The sequence below is a fragment of the Besnoitia besnoiti genome, chromosome XI (assembly GCF_002563875.1).
Source record: "Besnoitia besnoiti strain Bb-Ger1 chromosome XI, whole genome shotgun sequence".
Classification (NCBI taxonomy): Eukaryota; Apicomplexa; class Conoidasida; order Eucoccidiorida; family Sarcocystidae; genus Besnoitia; species Besnoitia besnoiti.
In genome coordinates, this window is record NC_042366.1 from 761,838 (window position 1) to 789,361 (window position 27,524).

General features: G+C 57.5%; 3 protein-coding genes and 2 non-coding genes across 5 annotated transcripts; 2 read left to right on the plus strand and 3 right to left on the minus strand.

Moving 5' to 3' along the window:
- The first annotated feature begins 3,134 nt into the window (after positions 1 to 3,134).
- Positions 3,135 to 3,218, plus strand: BESB_021960. Its single transcript has one exon. It is a non-coding gene; the product is annotated as a tRNA-Leu (tRNA).
- A 962-nt stretch (positions 3,219 to 4,180) lies between these two features.
- Positions 4,181 to 4,263, minus strand: BESB_021970. The gene has a single exon. It is a non-coding gene; the product is annotated as a tRNA-Leu (tRNA).
- Positions 4,264 to 6,271: 2,008 nt separating this feature from the next.
- BESB_019900 (uncharacterized protein) lies at positions 6,272 to 14,617 on the plus strand (the record flags this gene model as incomplete). The annotated part of the gene is made up of 8 exons (XM_029360699.1): positions 6,272 to 8,728; positions 9,129 to 9,504; positions 9,800 to 10,870; positions 11,525 to 11,633; positions 12,239 to 12,880; positions 13,189 to 13,364; positions 13,817 to 13,948; positions 14,262 to 14,617. 8 exons carry the CDS (start codon positions 6,272 to 6,274, stop codon positions 14,615 to 14,617), a joined length of 5,319 nt encoding a protein of 1,772 aa, XP_029216058.1.
- Positions 14,618 to 16,231: 1,614 nt separating this feature from the next.
- BESB_019910 (uncharacterized protein) lies at positions 16,232 to 17,098 on the minus strand (the record flags this gene model as incomplete). The annotated part of the gene is made up of 1 exon (XM_029360700.1): positions 16,232 to 17,098. The coding sequence occupies one exon, from the start codon at positions 17,096 to 17,098 to the stop codon at positions 16,232 to 16,234; it is 867 nt and encodes a 288-aa protein (XP_029216059.1).
- Positions 17,099 to 18,978: 1,880 nt separating this feature from the next.
- BESB_019920 (ubiquitin-activating enzyme E1 family protein) lies at positions 18,979 to 26,242 on the minus strand (the record flags this gene model as incomplete). The annotated part of the gene is made up of 12 exons (XM_029360701.1): positions 18,979 to 19,098; positions 19,555 to 19,700; positions 20,087 to 20,168; positions 20,681 to 21,018; positions 21,268 to 21,490; positions 21,756 to 22,075; positions 22,283 to 22,496; positions 22,888 to 22,974; positions 23,388 to 23,495; positions 23,867 to 25,165; positions 25,392 to 25,597; positions 26,074 to 26,242. 12 exons carry the CDS (start codon positions 26,240 to 26,242, stop codon positions 18,979 to 18,981), a joined length of 3,312 nt encoding a protein of 1,103 aa, XP_029216060.1.
- Between the last annotated feature and the right edge of the window lie 1,282 nt (positions 26,243 to 27,524).

The following is a 27,524-nucleotide window of genomic DNA, read 5'->3' on the forward strand; positions in this document are numbered from 1 at the left end:
CGAAGACGCGCGTCCAGCGGAGGCAGGTGGAACCTTCTCTCGTCAGGACGGCGCAGCAGAAATGGCTACGAAAAAAGTGAGAGCAGTAAGGCGAGAAACAATGGATCCCCCCGAAACGACGTCTGCCGCCTCACATTCGAGGCTTCACGCAGCATCGACGGCGCATGCAGTGTCGAGCTCTGCATGCGTGGCACGCGAGGCGTCAGCGACAAGCGAGAAGCGAAGAAGACACGTACCAGAGGAGCGGGAGTTATTCACCAGCGAGTATCTGAAAGAACGAGAGGTAAGGCCTCACTCTCTTGCCTTGCTGGGGCACTAACTCCTGAGGAGAGAGACGCGTTCTGAATCGAGGGCAGGTGGAGTTGCAATTCGCGGGCTAACCGCACTATGGTAGGCTGCGACGGGTCGTCACGCTGTTGCATTTGAAGGACAAAGCTAGACAGAAGGCAGTCCCCCAGTGCTTTCCGAGGGAACTGGAACAAGCGGAGCCTTCGGGCGGCAGCACCTGCTCTGCGCAGTTACATCTGAGCTCGATCTAGTGAACACGAATAACGTCCAGTGAACGGTTGTATGCTCACCATGTACAGAGCGCCTAGTGGGCTCTCAAGGTTGGTCATGCACGAGGTCAGTGGGCTCGGTCCGTCCGTGGCGGCGATAGGCTGCTGGGGAGTAACGCCAGCGGTAGCGGTGTCTGCAGCGCAGACAGGGAAGGCGGAGAAGCCAACCGTGGCGGTACCGCCTCAGGGGCAATGCGAATCGAGGAGACTGATCGACTCAGGTGACCAAGGTCCCCGAGACGACAACCTCTTGAAGTGTGAATGGGCACGATTCTTGCATCCGCCCCGGTCGGGCTGAGAGTGTGAAACGACGAACACAGAGACACCCCGCTGAAGCTTTTGGCTGGCGAAGCTGTCCCAAATGCTGTCTGCCGTAGCCGCTCACCGAGTTGAACAGAGAGATCTCCTATTGCCGACAGCAATAGCGCAACAAAAACGTGTCCTTAGAAGGTGTGGCAGTGGATAACAGGGTGCACTCCCGTTTCCTTCGGTCAATATCCCTGCAGCCTAAAACGCGCTGTGTCACCAGGGGACTGCCTGCCGCGCTTCGTATGTCTGCAAAAACACCGCGGCAAAGTTGTCACACCTTGTAGGGGCGTTTGGCGCGACCAAAAAGGGTTCACTCGACCGAAGCCTCCATGACAGGATATCCCTTAGAAAATCCCATCGTGGAAGGAGATTATATATTAGACAGGGCATTCTTTGTGGGTTTGACCTGTGTCATGAAACAGCGTAAGCTCTTTTTCGTCTGCATGTGTTTTGATAGGATGCAATGCAAATCGAAGTCACCTCGTTCCAGGAATGGTGCATGACGTGCTTGGTGAGTGTGCACAAGACTCAGCTTGCACAGTCAAACGCTCAGGGAGTGCGACTGGACTACCACCCATGCACCCCTCTATTGTTAATGTTTGTCTGGGCTGTGACTAGTGCCTCCGATCTTGACATCGAACAAGAATTCGGTATCGATGTTGAACATATAGCTGCTGAGACAGTCTACACAGGAGCTCCACCATGAACATCCCGGAGACGGCACCGACACTAGAAGTGAAGGAGAATTTCGTCAATCAACCGCCCTTGGAACATCGTGCTGAGTTCCTTGAGTAGGTTGGGCGGCGGCACTGTAGCCCCATTTTTGGGAGTTGCAGGAGATGCGAGGCTGGCAGAAGAGGAGTGACCATACAAGCGGGCTGAACTCCCGGAGCTGAAGTATCTATGAAGAACCACGACATACGCTAACATATATGTATATATATGTATGTATTTGCCCAGCACTTGCCGCGGAAGAAAGGCAGACGATACTCTTCGTTCGAGACTGGGAAGCGGAAGTGTCATTGTCTGCCGCCGCCCGACAGCTAATGCAGTGTATAGTAGTGTACTCACTACACATAAGAAGGGTAGCTCCAAATTCGCATTTGACAGCCTTTGTCCCTCCTTGGGCTTGAATGTGGTGGCGATCGAATTCACAAACATCGGACAAGCGTGGAGGCGACCTTGGTTGTTGCGAGTGCTTTACTTTGAGCTTCCTCGGGGGTACGGCAGCGGGTCTTGTTGCCAGTAATAGAGTTCTTGGGTTTCAGAAGAAATGTAGTAGCTTTGACTTTTAGACAAGGTGGAACGCGTTGTTTCGCCACGAAAAACAACTGATGAGACTCGGTCGCTGGCATCGAGGTGTCACTCAAGGCTCGTCCCGGCGAGTCTTGTGTTCACAATCCACAACATAACAACAGCAAAAAGCAAGAAAGCCATGGCATGGGTAGCTTTCACGGGAATGCCTAAGCATCGAATCGTTCCTGGTTCATATGCCACTTCCAGCTGCATCAAACCCACCCTTTCTCTCATGATCATAGGCTTTGGGGACGGGTCACAGGCCCACCTCTTAACCTCCGACGCAGCTTTCCCCGAAGCTGCTCCGCTACGAGTTGTTCGTCGTTGCATTGTCTCGGACACGAGAAGAAAAGGGAGAAGAGCTGAAAAAAGAAAAAAGCCTGGATGTCTCGTGAATACGGCACCTCTCCCAGACGCTCCCACTGGAAGATATTCACGATGAGTCTTCGTCGGACGCCGCTCGTCGTACCGGTACCTTTACTTCTCTTTGTGTGACTCGACGCAGGAAAATCGTATCGGGACAGAAGTAAAAGTCGGCAGAGTCCACTTCGCTGTGGCATGTACACGAGTGACAGCGATTGTCCCGTACTGTAGCTCACAGACAACTCCAGGACCCAGTGACGACAAAAAACGGACAACAGGTGACCACCATCATATCGACACAGAACTGAACGGAACTGTGACTCCCATACATGGACAGATTTGGCGCCCACTTTCCGACATCCCGTCCAGCATGCTCCGGCGGCATTCAGAAGTCGATACTGTCTGATCCGCAGCGGTCTCGCCGCTGCTCACATACCGGTGAGTTCGGCGCACCACCAGAGCGCCCTAACAGACTGACTCTCTCCAACCAAGGAGCGCAAGGTCAGAACAAGAGGAACATACACGAATGCACATTTTGGTCTTCGACGGGAGAAGTTGCAACCATTTTAAATTTATTGATACAGGCGAAGCGAAGGCAATCCTGTTTCCGCACGGATGGCCGAGTGGTCTAAGGCGCCAGACTCAAGTTCTGGTGGACAGTAGTCCGCGTGGGTTCAAATCCCACTTCGTGCAGGTTTTTCTATGGGCTGCGGGGGTGCCAGTATCGCTTCTGCAAGTCATGTTAACGCGGTCTCCGTCACGTTTTTTTGCTCTTTTGAGGTGCTAGCCCTCGTTTAATTCGTCGTGAAGGTCTACCGCTCAAGTTAGACCCTGTTGTCAAGACGGGGACTGGGCGTCTCGGCCCTTTCTCACGCGCAACCTCAAGCATCGCGCGTTGGCTTTGTGGTTCTTTCGGGGATGTGAGTTATAAACCCAATACCCTGAGCTATGATTTAGAGACGCTGAGTTTAGGTGCGGCCGGCCTTTGGAAGCGCGCGCCCGGGCAGACAGATAGTGTGCTGAATGCGAACGCAGTGTGATGACAGTTTTATTACGGTATCTGGTCAAGCTGCTGGCTTCAGAGTGTAGCGTAGACCTTCGGCAAGGGGCGCCTTTTTCGCTGTGTTCCCCTGGAGTGCGTGGCAGGAAACACCGGACTCTCCCGGAAGGCGTGTGGTCATGGTACCATAGCAAAACAATGCAGAAGCCGTGCGTTGCGATTGTGTACCCCAGCCTCGAAGATGCTATGCTCAAAGACTAAGAGCGAAACGGCCAGCTCCTTGCTCGTGGAGGACAGTGAAGAGCGTGAGCTCGCGGGCGGTATGGCCCTCGGTCCTCCGCCGTCTCATAGAGGCCGGAGAGTTCGTTGATCATATAATTGTAAATAAAACGACTTTCACAAAAATCGCTCCATCAACAGATCCAAGATTGACTGTATCTTTATTGCTCCTTGCAGAGCAGCTCGACAACTCGCCTGATTACGACGTCCACGCTGAAAATGGTACGCAAGTTAACTGACCTCGCTGGCCATGTTGCACGAACCTTGCCCCTGAGCATCTTAGGAAGCTTGATCTTCGCAGCTTCGTGACGCATACCGCACTCACCAATTCGCCATGAGGCAAGTATCTGTGTAGATTGACGCGCGCTCCCAAGCATGCACGAAGTGGGATTTGAACCCACGCGGACTACTGTCCACCAGAACTTGAGTCTGGCACCTTAGACCACCCGGCCATCCTTCAAACGGCGCAATTATCAAGAAAGCCACAGCACTTGAGCGTCGCTTCGCATCGCTAGAACGTGCTCGAGGTGAGAATGTGGTTTTTGTCGAAGCTTTTGGAGCGGTGCAAAGGGACATCTCGCTTGCGACCCGGATCGGTAAGGACAGGGCGACTCACCCCCGGCGTCGCGTAGCATGCCTACGTCTCGGCAGTACCTTCCTCTACCCTGCTCGTTTTTTCGCATTGCAGGCGTGCTCAGTGTTTAAAAGTGCGCTGCTGTGAACGTGTACGACGAGAAGGTGAAGAGGTCATCGAGACTGTCCCCCTGGGCACTCTTCCATGCGGCTCACTACGAATGTAACCAAGCAACTCCCAACCACCCGGAACCTTATCAGCCACTATGCCGGCACCACTGCCTGTCCTTTCCCGGCCTGAACGCCGGAAACACACTTTTCGGTAGCGTTCGTCTCAGATATCAGGGAACTGCTGTTCTAGTGTGACATGGCGATTGAGGCAGGCCAGCACAGCCTTCGCGCCGCGTGAAGACCACACTATAGTCAAAAGTTGGGTCCGCGCTCGTGATACCTGCAGCAGCACACGCCTTTCCCAGTCAGCTGCCTGCACGCGCGAATGAACGTACATCACAGCCACTCCCCTGGCTCCCCGACGCCCTTATGCCATGCGTTTCTGGGAGTGAAATGCTTCATCTTCATCCTTGAAAACGTGTACTGTTGGCTGCAGCCCGCGGGCGGCTTCATTGTGCCGTCGCCTTCTCTGCATGCAATCGACAGCATGCGCCATCCACATGCAGGCGCTCGCCGAAGAGCCTCCAGTTGCGGTTTGCCAGGCTGATGCGTTGCACCCTGAGACCTAGCTACGTCTTCACTTGTTCATACCATCTTTCTCCAATTTCCTTTGCAGTCTGCGTGCCCAGCGCGCGTCTGCTTCCCGATTCTGCTGAAGGCGTTTCGTGGTCCGGCCTGTTGGTGGCGACGATGCGGTGGAGGCAGGCTGCCGCAAGACACCGGGATGCGTTTCCCTTCTGCAAGCGCTGCAGATGTTCTTTTCGCCAGGTTTCTGGCACTGGAAGGGCATTCGTGCATCTCGAGGATGAGTTGGATCGAGTGAGGCTGCCTCCTCTTTCCTCCCGTCAGCGATTTTCAAGGGAACCTGAGTAACGCCCGTGACGCCGCCACGCCTGTGATTCCGTAGTTAACCCTACCGTCTTCAGTGGGCGCGTATCGACTTTCCTTGCTCGAGAAGCCTCGCAGTGCCACGTCTGTCACGCAAATTCTGGGGGAAACCGCGTAGGTGCGTCTAGGGTGTCACTCGCTGCAAGTGAGCAACCCTAGCCCCCCAAGAACCAGGACTTCTACACAGCTGCGCGTGTGCTGTCCCCAGCGGCGGCAAGCACGATGACGCGACAGAGGACGAGAATAAAGGCCTAAAGGGCAGAGGCTGTTGCCTCCGGAGTGGGGCTGCATCAAGGAAAAGAGCTGCGCGACTTCGTGTTGCCGTTCACAGTCTTACGCAACATGATGAACAAGGGATGCGCGGAACACGAGGAGCGCGCCCGCCCACATGCACAGGAGCTCGCGTGAGATTGTCATTCTCACGTTTTTGTCTCTTTCAGCAGTCCACCTGTGTATTCTTCGTTGTCTGAAGATCCTCTGAGTCCTCACGACGTAGAGAGCACGGGATCGTCCGCCAACTTGGCTGGGTCGCCGGCAACTTCTCTACAGCAAAGACTCTTGCTCTTCGCGAGACCGTTTGACACCCGAGTTCCCGACAGAAGCTGAAAACTCAGGCCTCTTGTTTCTGTCTCTTCCGCGTTCCCCTGCCGCGGCGGCCACACGTGCTCCAGGCTGTCTGTACCCTCTGCTTGCCATCTGCGCCGCCGTTCGTTTGTCTGGTCCGACGCCTCTGTGTTCTTCGGTTTCGAAACCGCCCTCCCCTCGACTCGCGGGTCTGGCGCCTGAAGTTCCCCGCGTCTTGCTCTTTCTTCGCGTTTCCTCTCTGTCAAGCGCGATGGCAGCGGCTCCGGCCTCTTTGAAGTCCTCGCGATCCTCCTCCCTCACGTCGTCTGGGTCGGCGCTGCCTCTGCACCACACCCCGGCTGCGTCCGCTGCTCGAGCGCGCCTCGCTTCGACTTTGTCTTCCTCTGCTTCCGTCGCGCCCGCACCGCTGGCTCCAGACGCCCACGCGGACTTTCTGTCTCTGCTCCTTATGTCACCCACGCCAGTCTCCACGATCGAGCGGCTCTTCGCTGCGGGCGCCGACGGCGCGGGCGCGCCAGGCCCGGAGACCGTCGCGCATGTGCAGAAGGTGCTGAGTACGTTGACAGTCCAGCAGGCGTCGAGGAGCGAGGAGTTGAGGAATTTGATCGGCCTACGCTACCTGTCATTTCTTCACTCCGCCGACTCGATTCGCGCAATGGTCAGCGCCGCCACCGACCTCGACAGCCACGCCGCGCGCGTCTGCCGAGTCCTCGAAACGCTGCGCGCGGGCGAGGCAGAGAAGGAAGACTCAAGCGACAAACACACTCGGGGCTCGCGTCGAGACGCTTCCCGGGGGACGCTGCTCTGCGGGGGCGCCAGCGACGACGACCTCCGGCGGTCGTTTTCCGGCAGTCGGCTGCACGAAGGCCGGAATGGGGAAGCAGAGTTCTCTCCTGGCGCGAGGCTGCCGCAGCCGCCGTGGGACGGCGTTGGAGACCAAGACGCGTTCTTCCTGCTCAGTGCTACGCCCCTGGACAGTTGGCTCGACGGAGACGCGTCTTCGCCTGGGCTGGCTCTCGCCCCAGCGCCAGTCTCTTCTGTTCGTGTCGCAGCAGAGACAAGCAGCGAGCTGCGAGGGCGACACGCACCCTCCGCGGCCTCGGCAGCCTCGCGTGGCGCCGCGCTGGCTGGCGTGTGGAGGAGTCAGCAGGACATGCCGGGCTCCAGGGGATCGCGCGAAGACCTTCCGGACCCGAGGAGAGATCTCGCTCTGCGAGTGCTTCTGCGCGACATGCAGGTACAGCTGAGTGTGACTTCGCGTTTCTGGCGGTATGTCCGCGACGCCTCTGTTCTGAACGCGTTGAAGCTCCTCTGCCTAGACACACCGACACAGCAACGCACGCTCGCCGCGACCATTGACGCCATCCAGCAGGAACGCCGCCCTCCGCCTCCGCAAGCGATCGACCCGTCCGACTCGGTTTCTTCTATAGCGAGCCGCGGAGAGGCAGCGGAAGGCGGTCTCGGCGATGCAGACGCAGAAGCTTCTTCGCGCGAGACGGAGACGCTCTCCTCGTTGGCTGAAGACTGCCGAGTGATCTTGGCGCAAGCTCACAACGAAGCCGGCCTCCTGCTCAAGCTGCTGTGTACGTACACCTTGCAGAGTCTCTCCACCCCTCTTTTGTCTTCCCCTGTCGCGCTGCAAGCAGGTGCCACGCTTCTCCTTCTGCCCTGGAGCGTCTCCCAACGCGTTTTCTCTTCTTTCGAGTCTACGGGTTCTCACGCGGCGTCGGAGGACGGGGATGCCCGCCGAATCGGTGCGTTGTCTGCCGCCACGTCTGCCGTTCCGCCTGCTTCTTCCTCGCATCTCGCCGCATTGATCGACGTTTTCTTCTCCTGTCGAAGCGAGGCTCTACAGCGGCTCCGCGCACGGCCAGCAGAACCAGAGAAACAGGAGGACGAGCAACGGAGACAGTTGTGTTGTGCGTGCAGCGCCGAAAATGGGGAAGAGCCGAGAGGGAACGCTTCGGCGGCGGAGGCGCGTCTCTCGCGTGCAAAGGACGACAAGCTTCCGCGCCAGGGCAACGCCGCGCGGAGCCAGAAGCATGGAGCGAACCGTGTGGATTGGCCTCCAGGCACTGCTGCCTCGCGCTGCCTCGCGTGCACGCTGCATAATGCCATATTCGCGTTCGAGTCTTCTGTCGGAGCCGCTGGCATTCTGTTTCTCCCTTCTCCTTCTTCCATGTCGTTCGCCTCACAAGGCAGCAACTCGCCCTTGAAAGGCCCGCCGGTCTCGGCTGCCGCGCCGGCGGCGCCGGCACCAAATTCTTCCGACTCTTCTGTTTCGTCTTCGCCCTCTAGGTCCACGTTCCTCGTTATCGACGTCGCTCACGCAGCCTTGTTTCCTGACCGCGCGGACGGCGCTTGCAACGCCCCATCTGCCAGCAGAGGAGAATCAGCTCTTCTCGCAGCGCCTTCCAGTGGCCCTGAGGCTGCTCAGTTGCGCACGCAGCTCGAAGAAGCGGAGAGGGAGCTTTCTGTCCTACGCGCTGTCGACTGGCACGACACGGAAGAGCCCCTCGCCTCCGCCGGGTCGCGCCCGCCTGCGGCCGCCGCCCTTCCCCTTCCCTCTCTTCTGCTGTCAAAGTTTTCTCGGTTTTGGCTGACGTGGAGAAAGGACGTGCTCGCGTCCGTCGCCTCCGCGGTCGAGGAAGAAAAGCGACGGGGAACGCTGCAGACGTGCCACGATGTGCACAGTGTCTGGTCGGCGGTACGTCGAAGAGGGAGGACAAAGCGAGAGGAGAATCGTGCGATGCATGCTTAGGTCTAATCGTGAAACGCTAAATTTTGAACGCACTCAAGCTTGTGGCTGCGCCGTTAGCTGACGGCAAGGCTCGCAGGGCTCCCAACAGCCCCAGTAAAAATTAACTATTCTACTGCGGACGCGACAGCCGGGCTGTCTGTACAGATCTGCACCATTATCTCTCTCTCTGTAGGTGTTTATGTATGGAGAGGAGACAGCCGCTCCTTTGACCTCTCTCTCTGCATGCGTTCCTGTTTTTTGCGCCTTCTGGAGTCTCTCTGTGCGGCGCCCGCTCTCGCTCGCCGGTCCTGCGCCTCACGTACTTCTCACCGCTTCCTCCTCGTTGGCGCCTGTTTGGCATTTTCAGGTTATGCGGCGGCTAGAGGCAAGTCGCGCCTCCTTCCTCGCGTCCTGTTCTCTGGATGACAGGCGCCATGCGCCATGCGGCGCTGCGAGAGAGAGCGCGGCATGCGGAGAAACGAAGCAAGCGGGCGAGCGCCAGCGCGACATGTGGAGAGCCGCGTGGACGCGAGTCGTGCGCGCGCTTCTTCACCCGTCGGTTTGCTCAGAGGCTCTGCCGCGGGAGTCATGCGACTCCCGCGGAGACGCAAGCGGGGAAGGCGAAGCAGAGGCCGGAAGCGGTCTCCTGACGCACGAGGCGAAAGCCATCTGCCGCCGGCTCTCCGAGGCGTTGCTCGCGCAGCAGGTGGAGCGGCAACTTTGTTTCTGTCCTTCGCCCCAAGGTGCGTCTCCTCACGCAGCAGAGACTATGAAATCGCAAGGAGACACTCGCCTCTGCGTCATTTTGCGCGTGTCTCTGTCTGCCTCCGCCGCCGTTTGCGTGTCTCGTTTCTAGCCCGCACGGCGGGACTGTCTCCGCAGAGGCCGCTGTGGCGCGTGGGGGGTCGGAGGGGCTGCGCCTGGCCCAGGAGGCCTTTCTGTTTGTGGGACTTCTGTGGTGTGCCGCGTTCTCGACCGTCTGCGTCTTTCATTTCCAGTCTATTCCCTTTCCCGCGGCCTTTCCTTGCTGCTGCGCAGAGCCCTCTCGGGCGCCGCGGGACTCGAGTCGACGAAAGAAGGCGCCCCTGGAAACTGAGGCGCCGGCGGCTTCGGCCGTGTTGGGCTCCGTGGGGGCCTGGGTGTCCCCGCTGCTCCCGGGGGCCGGGGTCTCCGAGGCGGCGCGCTCCGCCCTCGCCGAGCGCTTCGACGCGTTCAACCGTGCGTTTGCAGCGATTCTCGAAGACCTCACGTTCATGCAGCTCGACGGAGACGCCGCGTGCGCCATCGCGCAGAAAGGCGACAGCGGGCTCGAGGACGCGTCGCTCGACGCTGGGCGGTGTGTGCTCCTTCGTGCCCTCGTGGCACGTCTGCAGACCGAGCTGGAGGCCGTGGTGTGGCCTGCTCTCCTCGCCTCGTCGCATGAGCAGTCTTTCCTCTCTTCTCCGCCTTCGTTCGCCGGCTTCCTCGACGAGTCGCCGCTGGCATCGGAGGCTGCGACAGCGTGGGCGGCTCGAGGGCGAGGCCTGGAGATTCTGCTGCGCACCGCGGGTCCAAAAGAGGAGGACTGCGGCGACAGCAGAGATAGCGCTGGCGAGGGTTTCTTTGCCCCGGCGCCTGTGGTCTCTCCTCGTGCAAAGGGCCTGCGCCGCGCGCGTCCTGAGAACGCGTTCGCGGCCTTTCTCCGGCGCTCGTGGGTGGCGGGGGAAGAGCGCAGTGCTCAGGCCGCGCCTGCGCAGGCGTCCGTCTCGCAAGGGCCCTCGGCGGGAGACCGGAGGGAGCAGCGAGAAGCGATCGCCTGCGTGCTGTGCGAGGGGATGACGGCGGGCTACCTCGCGGCCTTCACTGTTGCCGCTGTCGAGATCGTGAAGCCCGTCTGCGCCGTCTTCAAGCAGTCCCTGCTGCGCGCAGTGCTCAACGATGACACGGGCCTGTCGTGGGGGGAGAGCGCGACTTGGTCCAGTCGCGCCCTCGGGGCGGGGAGGAGGCTGCGAGTGGAAGAAGGCAGCGCGCAGTTCCTCGCTCAGGAGCGCCTGCGGCGAAGGTATCCGGGACCTGGCGGGCTGGCTAGGGCGCAGAGGCCGGCGGAGCGCGAAGAGCTGCAGAAAGGAGGTAAGCGGGATCACGCCAAGTCGTCCTTTCGGCTGTTGTGGAGAGAAAGCCCCGAGCACAGGCCTGGCGAAAAACCAGGCCGCTGTCTGCGGACGTTCCTTTAGATCGAGAGAGTGAAGCGCCACTGGGACAAACTGTGGCGGCGCGCTTCGTGTTTTCTGCGTGACATCTCCGCGGGATTTCAGCTTTCGAACGCATCTCTCAATGCTGTCTTCTCTCCTCTCTTCGCGCGCGAAACTCTCCTCACCATTGTGTGCCGAGCCTCTTCGTTTGCGTCGCTCTTTCCGCCTCGTCCTTGGGGGCAGTCCCTCCACCCATCAAAACATAAAGTTATCGCTGAATTCTGTTGTGCGGCTTTCTCCTGCGCGGGCGCGGCGTGCGCCGCTGCTTCTCGCTCGCCCGGTCTCGGATTGCGTTCACCCTTTTTGGGCAGCCCCACCGTCCTTAGGGCTAGCAGACTAACGCTCTCTTTGTATGTGCCTGCACGAAGGCCCTTACGTCAATACCACGTATATGTCTGTTTATCAGAGTATATCTATGCCTGTCTGTCTACATCTGTATCTGTGAATATATGAAGTATGCTGTTTTGGTCCCCGGTATTGGTGCTCAGTGCGTGAGTGAGAATCTGGTGGCGCGTGTGTCTTTTTTTTTCAGCTGCGGGCGCCGTGCCACTCTTTACACTCCCGAAAGAAGCTACGGCCGCGACGACGCAAGCTGTCATGCATGTCGCAGCTGAAGCGAGCAGATGCCTCGACAGCTTAGGGTAGGCAACCGCAGAACGAAAGGTGTCCGCAGAGGGACAGGAGGGGGAGGATCTCTTTCGTTCCCGCTTTCGTAAGCCCGCGTTGTTTCCTCCGCTTGTTTGTCTCTTTTTCCTTCGCGTGCCGTTCTCTCTCACGCTCGCGTTTTCTCACTTCGTCTTCATCTTGCGCGTTCGCGCTCTTGGGCGATCTCGTTGTCGTGTTTTCGCATTTGCATGGTGAAAACTCGATTCCTTGTGACCTCCGCACGACTTGTTCTGGCGCAGTTCATTCGCCGTGGCCTGCGAGCCGAAGCTGGCCTTGGAGTTTGAACCCGATGAGAAGACACTGCCTGTACTGCTACACGACACGGGAGTGTGGCTTTATGCAAACTTCACGATAAGATTTCCGAATACGGAAATCGCTCAATATTTTGAATTGAAGAATACTAAAATTAACGGAAACAATTCGTTATCGTTGAATTCTGTAATTCATTGTCTTTGAACAGTAAATATTCGAGTAAACTATTTCTTGCAAAGCAGTCATCTGTTTATATTTTAAATTTTATTTTAGATACGATGGAATTTTCTGGGAAAGCTTCAAAAGGCGTTTGGCGTTCTGCCTTCAGGATCAATCCGCTCTATTTTCCGCCTTCCTCGTCTTCGGCCTCCGCGTTCGTCGACGTGCTGAAAATCGTCGCAGGCGACGCGTTTGCCGAGGTGATCGCTAGCGTGCTTTCTGAGATCGAACAGGAAGCGTCGCAGGCGTCTGCCGCCGTGGAGGGCGCGCGGCCGCTGGCGGCTTACGGGCTCTTGCGCCTCCTCTTTGACACTTGTCTCCTCCTCTGCGTGTTTAAACCGTCCTCGCCGCCCCCGCACGTCGTGCGCGTTCGCGAGCTGAGGGCACGGCGGAAGGACGCGGCGCGCCGCGGAGCCCGAGCCCGCGAAGCAGACTCGCAAACAGAGGGGGGGGAGGCAGAGTTTTCTGTCGCCTTTTTGAAAGTTGGCAGCCAGAAGAGAGGCAAGGAAGGGGAGGCGGAAGAACCGAAAACGCTGGCGCTGAGGGAGACGGAGACGGTTTGGTCGTCGCTCTTCAAAGCCAATCCGACGGAAACTCACGAGTGCTTGGAGAGAACTGCAGAAGGCATTCGAAACGCGCTTCGCACATTGAGAATCGGCAGGACGCGGGAGGAAGCCGCGCCGCTGGAGGCTGACGCGAGGCGCGAGACTCACGAAAAAGCGGAGGCAGAACGAGAGATTGAAGCCATCAGGTGCGAGTGGACTCAGGGGCTCACATGAAGGTCTGGGCTCCATGTGCACGACCAGAACAAGAGAGGCACGCCACGCATGCGGACCCTCTGTTCTCTGTTTCCGCGTCGCAACGGAATGCAGTGTCTCTTTCTTGTCCCTGATGCGTTGCTTTCTGCCCTGTGGCGTCACCCCTCTCGCCAACGTTCTGTTTTTCCTCTCGCTCCGTGGCTGTGGAGTCTCCAGTTCCTCGGCCTCTTTGTCGCCTTTGGTCTCCCTCGGCGCCCTCCTCGCCATCTTTTTGCTATTCGTTCGCGTCCTCTATCTGCAGGAGAGCGAGCGCCTCGTTTGTGGTCGCCGCGGGCCTGCTGTTTGACCCGCTGCTTCCGCCCTCCTCGAGCTGCTTTTCGGCGGCCGCCGGTGTCGCGTTCTTCGAGCCTTCGCCGCTTCAACTCCTGCCCCCGAGAGAGCGATTTCAGCTGCTGCCAGTCCCATCTGTCGCTCCAGGTACGAAGCGCAAACTCATGCACATGCGTGCTTTTACCTCTCTGTGTATGTAGATTGTTGATATATCTCTGTTATTTATCGCTTATCAAAGGGCTTGGGCCCGAGGGGAGAGTCGCTGTCCGCGTATGTTTGGCGAGCGCCTCGCGTCAAACGTTTTTTGTTTCCGCCTGGCGAGCAGAATCCAGGAATGAGACGCGTGCTCGAATTACGTGCCCTGTTAACGACTTGGTCTCCCGGCATGCATCGACGCGCGCCAGGCGCTTGACACTGGGGCGCCTTATGGAATGTGCGTCCGTGCCTGCGCTGCGACGTGCGCCCCAGCCATGAACTTTCGTACGCATGCGCCTCCTCTGTCCGCAGAAGCGCATCCCGGTCCTTGCGAGCCGCATGTGCATGAATGTGTTGGGGTTTGAGGCAGCGCGCGTTTCCTCTGTTTCCTGTTTTCGTCGCAGGAACTGCATCGCCTGGGCGTCAAGAGAGCGAGAAGTCCCTCTCGCGTGCGCTGTCGCTGGACGAACAGAGTGTGTGCGCAGCCGCGGACCCCGAGCGGGCCCCACGGCAGAGCGCCGCGGGCGCCGAAGACGGTGAGGCGGAAGGAAAACCGAGGCGCCGCGCAGAGAAGGCGCGCGGGCGCCGTAGCAGTCGCTCCGTCGACGCGTGTTTTTCCTTCCTGCGTGCATGCCGCGTTTTCTGTTTTCGTCCCTGGTGTCTGTCTATCCTCGCCCCCGCGCCTGCGGCGGATGATGCCACGGCATCATTTGAAAGTGTCATTCCGCCCTCTGGAGCGGGCCTTTGCGAGGCGCGTGCGTGGCGGAGAGTTCGTTCGTTCCAGAAGCTCCGTCGTCCGTGTGGCTCACCGCCCCGCGACCTCGTTCCCTCCCTCTCTTTTTGTTGCAGGCGTCTCCTTCAAGATGGTTTCGAAAAACCTGCAGACGTGGCTGAGTCGGCCTGCCGCGGTCATGGGCGGCGACGGCAAGACCTCGCCGCTGTCGCTTCTTCCCGCTGCGGCGCGGAACGGGCGCGCGCCGGCGCCCGCGGGCGAGAAGGCGCGGCTCGCCGCGGGCCTCAACGGCGCGGAGCCCGCAGGCGGCGGCGCCGGCGGCATGAACGTCGATACGCTCACGAAGCACATGGGAGACATGGGATCCTTCTTCGGCAGGCAGATGGAGCACGTCCAGAACCGCGTCTCCGAAGTGGTTCGAAAGGGCATGGCTCGGATGGAAGAAGGAAACGCCGAAGACCGAATGCGATGACTTAGCGGAGCGGAGAGACGGGGGACCCGGGCGCCGAAGACGGCGAGCTCCTAAACCGAACCTGTTGGCTGATATGTACACGCATCCTCATATAAAGATATGTATATATGTACAGGACTGCGTGCCTGCGGCACATCAACAGCACAGTTGGTGAAGGTATTGTAAGATGTGGAGAATTAATCTTAGCGTCGAGGGCGCGCCGTGTCAATAACGCTCTCGGAAGCGGATTCTGAGAGCCTGCTGCAGCGATGTGGAAAAGAGATTTGCAGTGGCGACTGTGTCGAGGGATCGGCCGCTTCCGAGCGTTTCGTTTCTGCTTCTTTTACGAGCTGAGAATAACTCGAAACTAGAGCGCCCATCTACTGGACAGACACCCAACGATGCATGCCCTCGTTACGCTCCGCTTGAGCTCCTCAGCGGCGGTGCCCGTCCTCACATCACCACCGATTGCAGGCGAGCTTTCCGCAATCACGAGTATGTATTTATGCAAATACGTGCAGCTCCCCTACTGCCTCGGGGCAATTCCTAACCGCTTCCTGTGTAGCCTACACGTGATCGAGCTAATAAGTATACGTATATGTATAGAAGTGTTTCAGGTTTTACGGAGAGTGAAAATATTAATCTAAGTTGGCAGACAGATTTTGATGGAGTGGGCAGGCGCACGGGCAGAGCTCCAGGTTATCTCTCGGCGTGGAAATTCGGTACTTTTCACGACGAAGAATTATCGTTCATCCCGTTTAGGGCTTAAGAGTCTGCAAGCCAGAACACGCACTCTCTGTTTCGCCTACATGCGCGACCCAGCAGAATGAAGACGGGCGTCTGTCTGCACGCATACTCCGCGATTAAATGCACGGGCGAAGCTGCCGCAGAAAATGTCCTTTCGCCGCATTCGAGGCGGGATGTGTGTGAGTGCCGCCGAAAAAAGCCGCGAGGAGGGAAAAGACGGCCTTCAATTCTGCATGCGTGTGTGTATACACATGCACGAGAGAGGTATGAACGAGCGAGCCTGCGATACACGAGATGGGGAAGTTCGTCGCTCCGCAGCGACACACGCACGTCGCGCCTCACGACAAAGAGTTTGGCGGAAGCTGTGTCGTCGGATAACAATTCTACATATGCAGATGCGCACGTGCATATGCAGGTCTGTATAAAGCAGTACGGTTTTCGAGAGACACGTCTTACACCACATTTCAGTGTATTCGCTTTCTTGCGCGCGCCTGCGCGTGCGCACCCAGTAAGGAGCCACGGTTCGCACGCCATATACGCTGCAACTCTCCCAATTCTTTTTCTGCATTTTCTATGAGGACTCTAGCAGCTGTAGACGCCCCTTCCCCTTCTTCTAGCTCACAGAGAGGATTTCTGCGTGTCGAGCTGCTGTCTTCTGCTGGCGCGGCCTCGCTCTGCCGCATTCTTCCTAAGCCGGTGTCCCGTTCGGGGCGACGGCGTCCTCCACACTTTGCGGTCTCCTTCGCGGAGCCTTCCGCGTGCTGAGCCGAGGAGGTTCATCTGCTTGCCAGCCCCCTGTGGCCTTCGCTCGAGCCGCTAGAGAGGCCGCCATGTCTCGCTTGACAGCTGGCGGAAGGTTCCTCCCCGGCGGGCCTCTCCGGCGCGGGCCTACTCGGCGCGGGCCTGGCTGGTCAACTGCCTCTCCTCGGCCTCCACCTGGGCGTGGGAGACAGAGACAGAGCACCGAGTGAGGATTCTGGGGCGCGGCGCGTCCGGGGGGAGATCCTCGCTCAGGTCGTCGATTAGGACCTTTTCGGGGCCGAGGGCTCTCGCCCCGTTGTTCCACGGCGTCGAGACGAGCGGCTGGAGTCGGCTGCCTAGCCGGTAATCCCGGTCAAAGACAAGGAGGTCATAGATGTGCGAGCCTGCCCCGGGGTGGCACTGTACGTACTCGCCCTCGTCTCCGGCGCCGAAGGCGCCCGAGTAGCCGACGTGGACACCGCGCTGGTAGCCGTGTATCCACCCGTTCGCGCGCGGGTCTCTATCCCGCAGGATCAGCAAGTAGGGACCGTCGAACGACGACGAAGAGGCCGTGAGAGAGATCACTGGCGGCTGGCTTACGGGGCCCTCAAAGAAAATCTTACACTCGAGGTTGGGCGGTGCGTGCTGGGCGGAGGTCCACCCCTTCGCGGCCTTCGCGCGCTTCTCCGAGAAGGAGAGAACAGGGGGCTCCGGCGCGAAGAAGGCGGGCGCACGAGACGCTTCTTCACCCCCAGCACGCACATTTACACGCGCGGGAAGAACCGCAGAAGCCACAGAGGTGGAAGACAGCGGAGAGGCCGCGAGGGCCTCGAAGGCGCCAGCGGGCTCGAGCGCCTGCCCCAGATCTCTTCCGGCTGGCGTCTTAAGGGCGCCGGCCGCGCAGGCGCTGAGAGAGAGAAGCACGTGAATCAGACCCAGAAGAAGGAAACAAGAAGAAGTAGGGGGGCATGTGGCTCCGAGCGGGCCTCTGTGACTGGAGGTGCGACTCGCCATCGTGACATCTTCCGCTTCCCTCTACAGACTGAGCAAAGCCAGCTTCACCCCAGCGGCACAACGAGGCGGCTCATCCTCAGAGAGGCGGCAAAGAAGAAATGTCAATTCGGGAGGAGGCAGAGAGGAAAAGAGGCGCGTCGGCCGGTGCTCGAGAAGACCGTCCTACTATTCAGCCAGACAACAGGACGAGACGCGGGCCGTCCGGAGAGACGTCTCTAAACGGCGTAAAATGCACCACTCTGAGAGAAGCGCGCCGTCCCTGCATGTCCCTTCACAAACGAATGCAAGCATATCAGGCTCCATCTCCATTCACTCCTCATTTGCCCGAGCGAATTTCTGCAAGGAGTTTGCAGCCTGAAAGAGGAGAGCAGCGCCGCCTCACCGCCAGTGAGCAGAAGAGGAGCGAATCGCCGTTGAGGTTACTGGCTAGCCAGCCGGTTGTCGCAGTCCTCGCATGCGGCTGCCCAGTTGAGTGTGCGGATATCACTTCTCTACGAACGACGGGCGCCGAGACGCCGAGAGAGTCCAGATACGAAGGTACACACGTCGGGTTCTGGCCCTTCTTTTGAAGCCGCCCAATGTGTCTGATTCGCTTTTGGGTCTCGTCGTAAAGGAGGCCTGTCTATATAATTATAATTATGTATCGCAGCACTGGCTATGTTCTTCGAGGGCTCATGCAGGCCGCCACATACACATATGTGGAGTTCCAAGCTACGGACGCTGGAGTTCTATGGCATGCGCTTTTGCATCGCCCGATATACGGGGCTACGTAGCATGATATATACGTCATCCATCGCTAGACTCTGCGCGTATACGCGCAGTCTCGCTACATCTTTTCACACGAACCGAGCTCATGCGGAGTCATCCGCAGCACCTCCGACTGTGCCTGTCTGATTTGGTACAGCTACGTTGTTTATCCTCAGTGTGACTCCTCGTGAACCGTGTGCGAAAGGACCTCTCGTTCACAAACGCATCCCCAAGAGTAGAAGCATCTTTCCTGGTTGAGGACTGAATCCTCGACCCCATAAAAGCTCTGTTCCCGAGCGCTGCCCCGTGCTTTCCGTGTCACGCGGAAACATGCCAGCGCCGACGTTTATAGGGAGGGAGTTACAACCGCTAGGGTCTTTTGCAGACAGAGAAGTGCGGGCGAACCAACTGGATGGTGAAGGAACGTAAAGCTTCACGTGCTTCATCCTCCCGTGTGTCCTCGAGCATGCGACGGATGCCACAGGCTGTAACTGAAGTCTAAACTTGAGAGAATTCACATCCATGCTCGAGGTCAGGATAGAACATACATTTCTCTCTTTCGAGTTCTACTGTCTCCTACCCTCCCGCAGCCGTCTCTGACACTCGACGCGCACCGCTACGAGCAGACTTTCTATCACTTTTGTGAACTAGGGTTGGCCGTAAGATAACTCCTTTTTCCTGACTTTTGAGGCGCCTTCGTTTTTGCAGTCGGTGTCCTGCGCACCCTGCAGAGTATCGCAAGAGGGCAGTCGTCTGTGTCTCGTAAGCGCCTGTGAAGGAAAGAATCTGAACTTTATCCTCACTCCGCGAACCTTAGAGGTCTGAGGCTACTGCCTGAGTGCGGCCTTCGCCCCGACGAGCTGCGCGGGAAGCGTCTCGGTTTTGAGTGAAGAAATGCTGAGATGCTGCACTTTTTCACTGTTTCGATAAACTGTTTCGCTCCTGCTTGGTTTCACTCTACGATGCACGCGCGACAGAGAGAGAAAAGGAGAGGCAACCGCATGCCTTCGAGACCGCGATGCACACAACATGAACGCACATGGGACGCGAGCGCGGGAAGGCGTCTTTCGAAAAGAAATTCCCTTAGACGGACCCAACAAGAAAGACAGAGACACACGAGCTCCAAATCGAGCTTACTTGTTCAAAATGCGAATCGTCGGAAGGAGCACATCCACGCCATCGCTTGTCGCGCTGCAGCTGCTCTCCACCGCAACCGACTGCTGGCAGCGAGTCTTCGTGACCTCCTCCACGAGCTGAGGAAAGAAATAAAACGAAATCACACAGCGCGTAGGCCGAGGCACCGAGGAAAAGAAAACGCATGAGAGAGGGAAGAGTGCTGCAAGGCCAGATGAAACCCTTCAGTCAGTCGCTCCACCTCACTCGAAACGCCAACAACGCTTCGTTTGATGGACATCCACTGCAGTTTCGCTTCCACAAACGCAATTCCGCAAAAGCAAGCCCGAATTTCTTCTTCTTTCATACGCATGCCTGACTACGGCACACCTCTACACATGCGCACAGAGGAGAGAGGCAACAGTGCTTCCCTGGAAACAAGCTCTGCTTGGTATTCTGACATCCTCTCGCCTATACAGCCCTCAGAGAGACACAGGCGTGTCGCATCATGTAAGGCCTGACGCAGATGCGAATTGATGGACGTAATGTCTTTCTGTGCATGCCTACAGGTGCACGCGTGTAATATTTCGACGCACCTTCACAATAGATTTCTTGTACCGCTGTTGCTTGTGGATGGGAAGGAAGCTGTTGTAGAGACAGAAATTCCCGACGGAGAGAATGTTCACCTCGACGTCAAACTTCTTCTCCAAGAACTGGCACAGCTGCTCCACGGTGCAGCCCGCTGCAAACAGATAGCGATATCACCACGAAGCCGAGGAAAATTGGAAAGGAAATAAACTAATGCATATCCTCCACGCATCCGTGCGCCAATTCGAGACCGCATCCCCACTCCCCGCTTCTGCCTGCCAACTGCTGATACATCTCTGCGGCTCGCCTTGCTTACTCACCCCCTTGTACCCCAAGAGGCAACACCATGCGTACGCACACAAACACATACGTATGTAAATATGTGCATATACGTTTACTTCCCTGTGTATATACATATATGTTTGTATGTAGATGTATACAAGTATATATATATATATACAGAAATGCCGCGGGCACTCTTCAGGTCGTCTGCTTCTTCTCCTTTACTGTTTCGTGACGTCTTCTCCTTTTTCAACTTACGGATGTCGACCTCCACCTTATCCCAGCAAGAGAAGCCCTTCGGGAGCGCGCGAATTGGGCCGCAGGCCACGGGATCGAACTCCTGCGGGGAAGAACGCGGCAGCGGCAGATGAAAATCTGACGAAGAGAAATCAAGGGCGCGGTAGCCGCGGAGGAGACAAAAGAAGACGCCCTTCAACCCCCTCGCACCGCCAGAGCACTCAACGGGCCTAAACGCCTCTCGAAAAGGCGCGAGCGCTGAATAAATCTACACTTAGGAGCGCCTGTCGGGACACCTAGCAGTCTGTGAAAAAGTCACTCAACGAGCTTCTATCTTATGCTCTCCTGACCGTCGCAGCTCATGTCCACCTCTCTCTGTTGCGCTCTCTCTCTCCGTCTCTGCCTTCCTTTCTGTATGTAGGTGCCTGCGGTGAACTCATTGGAGAGAGTCGTGCGTAGAAATTGAACCGCTCTCAAAAGAAACGAGCCAACAAAAATACTGCGACCCTTTAGTCCCTCAGATCCACCTCGAAGAGTTCCTCTGAAGCCTTCAAGCCCGCGCACACGCGCCTCTCGCTTACGAAGCTGCGTGGTCTTTTCGGGTTCGTTTCTCACCTTGTCGGTGACGCGGATGGGCGGCATCGGCTCGCTGAAGAGCCAGAGAGGCAGCGCGAGGTTCGCGAAGGCGTTTTTGAAGTCTTCCAGTTTTCGTTGTTTGTAGGTGACGGTTTTCAGCAGCTCGAGAGAGACAAGACCCGTAATCATCGCCGTGGTGGTGGCGATCGCGGGAATGATGCGGCCTGCAATGATCTTCGTCTTATTCCTGTCGCAGCACTGAATCCTGTAGTTTTGCGCGCGCAGCGACGACGCCGCGTGCACCAAGTCGATGTGGAAGTTCGCATCGTTGTCCTTCTCGAACTCCGCAGGGACGAAGGTCATCTTCTGCAGATCCGCTGAAAACAAGAAAAAGACTCACAATCAAACGATCAGAGGACAGCTACAGCGGCTAGACAGAGACAAAGTGAAGGAATGAGCGAAAACTGAGTGAGAGGACTCAGAGAGACTGGAGAATGCGAGACCGAGAGGGCGAGGCGACGGAAGAACACGGTAGACTGAAGGCAAAATGCAAATACAAAGAAACAAAGAGCAAGAAAGAAAAAAACACACATGGAACTCGCGCATTTTCGGTCTTTTTGTCTCACCAATGGCGAGCAGCTCCTTCTCGAGGCGCGCGACAGCTTCTTCCTCGGCGTCGACACCGAGAGTCAGGCTGGCGGGCGCGGCGAAGTTCGATTTACTCTCCGCGTCTCCGTTCGCATTCTGCTCGTCGGTGTTGATTTGCAGCTTCTTGGGCTTAAAGGGCGGAATCGAGACCTGCGCCGCGATCGCGCTGATCTTTTTGACATCCCGCTCCTCCGGCAGGCCCTGTGGGGAGTCGCCCCCAAAAAGCCGAGACACGTGGAGGCCAATGAGGCAAAAATTTCGGCAGCAAAGCCAGCCAGAAAGACGCTCAGACCCTCGGAGGAGCGGAGACCAAGCACCCCGCCACTCTCTGCACAACCACGAACGGCGCAGCCCTCCCCCCTCCCTCCGCCCTCAGTCTCTTTCAGCCCGCTCGATGCCCTTTTTCGCTAGCTGCAGGCCCTCAGCCGCCCCCCCCCTCCCTCCCCCTCCCTGTCTCCGTTCTTACAAAGTTAAAGGCGAAGAGATTGGCGGCGGCGATAACAAAGTCGACGGCTGCGGGGTTGTTCACGTCGAAGGCGATGGGCGTGGGGGGGCGTTTGGGCGCAGTCCAGAAGAGCGTGCCCTCCGAGGTGCGGTGATCAAGTGGGAACGAGTAGAGAAGCTGCGAGATCTGATTGAAGAACAAATCCTGAAAAAGCAGCACGGCCTTCTCCACGCACCGCTCGAACGACGGCGGCGCAAACGTCTGCCGATCCGCCAGCTGCCACTGCGCCACCAAGTCCCGAATCTTCTCCAGGCGGTCCTTCTGAACCGACAAAATGCCTTCTGTGAAAAAAACCAACACTCACATCCTCATAAATACATACATGTATATATATGCATATATCTGTGCACACTGTAGGGTGTGAGGCAGCCCCGTCTCTGGCATTTCGAATGAATACAGAGAGACTGAGTGGGCATTTCCAAGAAGAAGCAAGGCAGACATCCCCTGCATGCGGGGCTTTGGGGCTGGGAGCCGCGCGCGGCGCTCACCTCCGCGGAGCCGTTCGAGGTATTTTTCGGGGTTTTCCTTGAACTTGTTCGGTTCGTTCACGGCGTCGCAAAAGATGCCCTGGAAGCAGTCCCTCGCCCACTCGATCGTGTGCTCAATCGCGTGCGGAAAGTGCCGCAGCGTGCAGAGCGGAATCGACTCCTCCGGCGGGTCCGCGCTGTCTGAATAGCACTGCGTCATGTGGGGGAGCACCACCTATAAACAGAAAAAGCAAAGAAGTGCGCATGGAGTCACACACCTGTATGCGCATACGTGCATTTGAGACGTTACTATATATACCTTCATGCATATTAGAGCTTGGAATAATTGATGCACGTCCCTGAAGCCATACAATTATATACGAATATAGATTAGGAAACTCATCGCACTGCGTGTTGCAGGGAGAGAGCGCCGGCAAACGAAGAGAAATGAGACAGCGCGCGGGCGATGAAAACATGTTTTTTTTAGGAAGTGTCTACACGAAACAAAACGAACGCGGAAGAGCAGACATGTAGTTCGCACGCCTCCTCCACGCAAGCGCCACAAAAGAATCGAAAGAAAAAGCAGCGCAAATGGAAAAAAAGGAAAACGCCAAAAACAGACGTACCTGGACGTTTCCCTTTGTCCCCAGAGTGCCGCTCTCCAGCAGCGGCAGGCTGAACCAGACGCACCGGCCGTCCACATACTGGCGAGCCTGCAAAAATCGGAGCAACAATGAAGGATTCTCTTCTTCGCATCGCAGCTGAGGCTCTTGGCTATACGCTTTTCTACTGAAACCTGCCTCTGCCATGCAAACTGAAACTCTCAGCAGAGAGCTCCGCATGAGAGGAGAACGTGACGAGGAGCTCGAAGGCATTCATGACACGCGCGACTGCCTTGGAGGTCACTGCGGCTGCTGTTTCATCGCAGGAATTCTGAGGTTGCAGGAGCTTTCTCTCTGGAGACCAACGTTGACACACAACTCCATTGTCTAGGAGTACCCTCACCGAACCGCGTCTCGAGAGGACAGGAAACGCGCCGCTGAGGCACCGCAAGATGCTGTCCGTCGTCAGGAAGATCCCGCTTTTCTTCAATATTTTCTTCCTTTCTCTGTGAATTTCCTCTGACCTGGATGTTATCCAGCGCGTTAATGATGATTTGCTGGCTCTGCCAGAACTCGTCGGTGAAGACGGTGGCTTCAGTCTCCACCCCCACGCGATCTTCCAATGCGACGATCTGCAGACAAACATTCCTCAACCCCAACGCATTATCGAGGCGCCTAGAAGCGGCACGCCCATCCATGACATGCAAATGCACTTACAAACACAAGGAGCATGCATGCATTTACAAATATACATATATATATGACTAATGTTCCCCTGTACCTGAGAACGCTTGCGCCAAGCCGAAATCGCGCGCGCAGGAATCCCCTGCTGAGAACAACAAGTCTTCCTCCACGGGCACGTTTGCATCTGTCACATCGACATGCCGAGCATGCATATGCACGCATACATGTATACCTATATAAAAATGTATATATATATATATATATATATGTATATGGGTCGGTAGGTGGCTCCAGTCGCGGTCTCCTAGAACTGCCTTACCTGCAGCCCGGGGTTCATGCTCTGCGCGGAGGCCGCGGCTGTGATGCTTTTCGCCTTGCCGACGTGTTCGCGCCTGAAGAGGAACTGCCGGTTGAGGTTGGAGACTTCGATGCGATCCATGTCCGTGACGACGATTTTGCCGCCCTCGGCGCAGCCACACCCCATGAGAGCCAAGCTCTTGAGCAGCTCGCAGCCGAGAGCGCCAGCGCCGACGACGAAGGCATGCATCTGCGCCAGCGCAGTCTGGAAGTCCGGTCCGAAGAGCGCGATTTGGTCGGCGTAGCGGCTCTCCAGCGCAGCCCCCGCGGGAGCGCCGTTGCAGGTCGCCGCGCCGCTGCCGCCGCACTGCTTCTGGACGTTGGCCTTCGCCTCGGGCGTGAGGAAGCACTCGAAGGCGTCCATGTAGAGGAAGCCTTTGAGCGGGGTGTATTTCCCCGTGAATTTCACGACTTCCTGCGCAATGACGCCTCCGACGAAGGCGGCCATCGGGGAGATCTCGCAGCGCGCGTACGCCGCGACCTTGGCGACGATGTCCTCATCGACCTGATCCACGCAAACAACTCCCTGCTCGCCCGCCTCCGCGCGGCGCTTCGCCTCCTCGTTGAGGCGCTTCGCCTCCGCGACGCACGCAGCGACGGCCTCCGCGTGCGCCTCCTGCGAGCCGGAAAGCGGATGTGGAGGCAGCGCGTTCGGCTCGCTCGGGTTCGCGTCGCGGTAGCCGAGCACAGCTTGGAAGGCGAAGTGAAGTTGCTCAGAGCGGCCAAACTTGCCGAGGTCAGGCACGAGAAGCATGCACTCGCCCGCCGCGACGGGTGCGGCGCAGGAGGCCTCGTAGGACTTGAAGGGTATGGTCCGCGGCATCTTGACTTGGCGCGCAATGCCTTCAGACAGATACGGGGAGAACTTGGTGGTGTCGCCGATCTGGAAGCTGTGCTTTCCGGTGACTTTGATGGGCATCGGCGCCAAATCGTTGATCTCCGTCATGCCCTGGACTTCGCGGAACACCACGTAGTCGCCGTCTTGGAAGGGCAGGAGCTTGTCAGTATGCGTGTGCACCGTCGCCTGCTCCTCGTGCGTGATGCCCGCAAGAATCACTTCCTTCGGCTCTTCGCCGTCCGCATCCAGACAGACGAACTTGTCCCCAAAGTCCACAAAGACCGACGCCGCCAAGCCGAACGCACACGCCGCCACGAACCCGATCGGACGCGGCGCATGCGACCGGCAAAACGCGTTGTAACGCTTCAAATCCGTGTTGCTCGCCTCTGTCACAATCACCACGTCGAAACGCGACAAAACTTCCTGCAATGGAGAGAGCAGACACACGCCGCGCCAGCGACAAACACAGAGAATGGGGCAGAATGCATGGGTGCGAGGAGGCTGCACAGAACGTGGCTGAAGGCTCCCTCGCGAAGAGCAGAAAAGTCCACGCGAGAGGCAGCGGCCCGCGCACCCTGGGCGCGCAGCCCTCTAACTCGCGCCCTCGCTGTGCAAGAAAGAGGTTTCTCTCGCTCCACGTCTCACACACCTCAGTCAATTTCTCTTCTGGCAGGACGTCGACTGTCACGTATTGGTTGAGCTCTGCGAGGTAGTGCTTGCTTGCCTCTGCCCGCGTGAGGCCCTGCTTCACATAGTCCTCCGTGAGGCAGAAGTTGCTTCCTAGGTCGCGCATCTCGCAGGGCGATGGGTCGTGCAGCATGACTGTACTCGGTCCCGCCAAAATCAAATTCTTCGCTGAAAATGAAAAAAACACGCAAACGCAAGCGGGGGTAAAAAGACAGAAGACGCAGAGCCTACCGCACGACTCAGGCGCGCGCAGCTACGCACGCAGAGCCGATGCTACCTCCAAGCGACGCGACGACGGCCGCGGGTGCGCAGAGAGGAAATCGAGGCAGAAGCAACGGCGGTGATAAGGAAGAGAAGCGAGGAAACCGAGGCGCGAGGATTCCTTCGCAGGCGTGCGCCGAAGCGACACGCAGAGTGCGACGGCAAGACGGAGCAACGCACGCAGAGTCCGCCTGAAGCCTCGATTCGGAATTGAAAGCAAGCACCAATATGCAAGTGTGTAGTACGCAAAAGGTTGAACCTCGTAATTCATTCTCCCACAGACAGCGCGCTGAGAATCGCTACACGAGAGACAACGCCGAAGGTGCGAGAAGCGGAGAACAGTGGAAACGGGCAAGCATCGTGGGGGGGGGGATACCGCTCACCGCACTCTGCTCCGATGCCGCGGAGACCGGAGATGAGGACGCGGAGTTTGATCAGCTTGCCCATCGTTTCCAGGCCGAACGCGCCGATCTGGCGGCTGTAGAGATCTGTGTCAATTGAGGCTGAAGCAGCCGGTGCGGCCGCCATGGTACTCTCTTGAGAATTCGTCATGATGCTAAGAAAAGGGATCGCGTAAGAAGAGGAGTGAACGGAAGAAGATAATGACGCAGGGAATGGAGCAGATGCAGCTCAGGCGAAAGAATCCTAGACTAAAGCGCTGACGAAGGAATGAAGACGGGTAAAGACCGAAGAAGTCGCAGAAGAGACGCGGAATGCGCCGGCTTTGCCTAATTCCAACAAGGAAGGAAAAACGCCCTGCCTCGAGTTCCTCAAAGTCTATCCGCAAAAGAAAAACGAAGGCGCAAGAGAGTCTCCATTGACTTCTTAAGACGCTCCTAGCTCACTCACTGTGTTGGCGCTAATTGTGAAGGCTGACAAGGTGAGAAAAGGCAAAGACAAACGAGGAAAGCCAGGCGGTGAAGAGGAAAGAAACTTCTCTCTGTCGGGCAGAAGGCCGCCAGAGAAGAGCTTGCTGAATGCTCTTCGCGTAGCGTCAGTCTCTGTAGCCTCTCCTCTGAAGGAAAGTCGGGAAAAAGGAGAAAAAAACTCGAGAATGTAAAAAGGAAAGGAAAAGAACTAGCAAGACACTAGCAGGAGCACGGTATGGTGGGAGAGAGGAATGAGGAGAGGACTCTGATGGTCCTTGAGAAAACGGGGAAAGGACGAAAATTCGGAAAAAAGGCGAGAACAAGGGGTCTCCGCCCAAAGCTGATGCGGAAACAGGGTTAATTCGGAGAGAGGAAGGAAAAGCTTTTTTTTCACGCGCTGCGATATTTCATCTCCAGGATGCGTGCCGGCAAACGCGCGGCGCCGTCCCGCGCTTCACGACACCCGCAAATTGAGTGTGAGGCCACTGGGTGACTGTTGCAGCTTTCCGCAGCCAAGGCAGGCTCCCTCGTAACAGAGAAGTGTTTTGTCTAACCCACAACAGCAACGAGAAGCATCAGGGTTTCAGATGTCGTGAAGAGAGTAGTGGAAGTCCCATATTCGGAATGACACCACTCTTTACGGCTCCCGTTCTGGCACAGGGAAAGGTGTACGTACACCGCACAGCAGAGAGAAGGCAACAGTCCACACTCACCGTTCTGAGAGGCATGAGGAGCGACAAAAAGCACAAGGAGTTCCTCTCTTTCTCGGCTTACTGTGACGTTGTTGTCTTCTTCCTCGCAAAAGTCCTCTCAGGACCTGCAACTGCTTCGCCGTCCACGGCACTGAGTTTTTCCGCTTTGAATCAGACTTTGTCAACCAAGACGAACAGAGAGGCTCTCCTGCACTGCATCACGCGTATTCCCTTTGGGTTCTTACGCTTCGTGAAGATCCTGTTTTGTGTGGC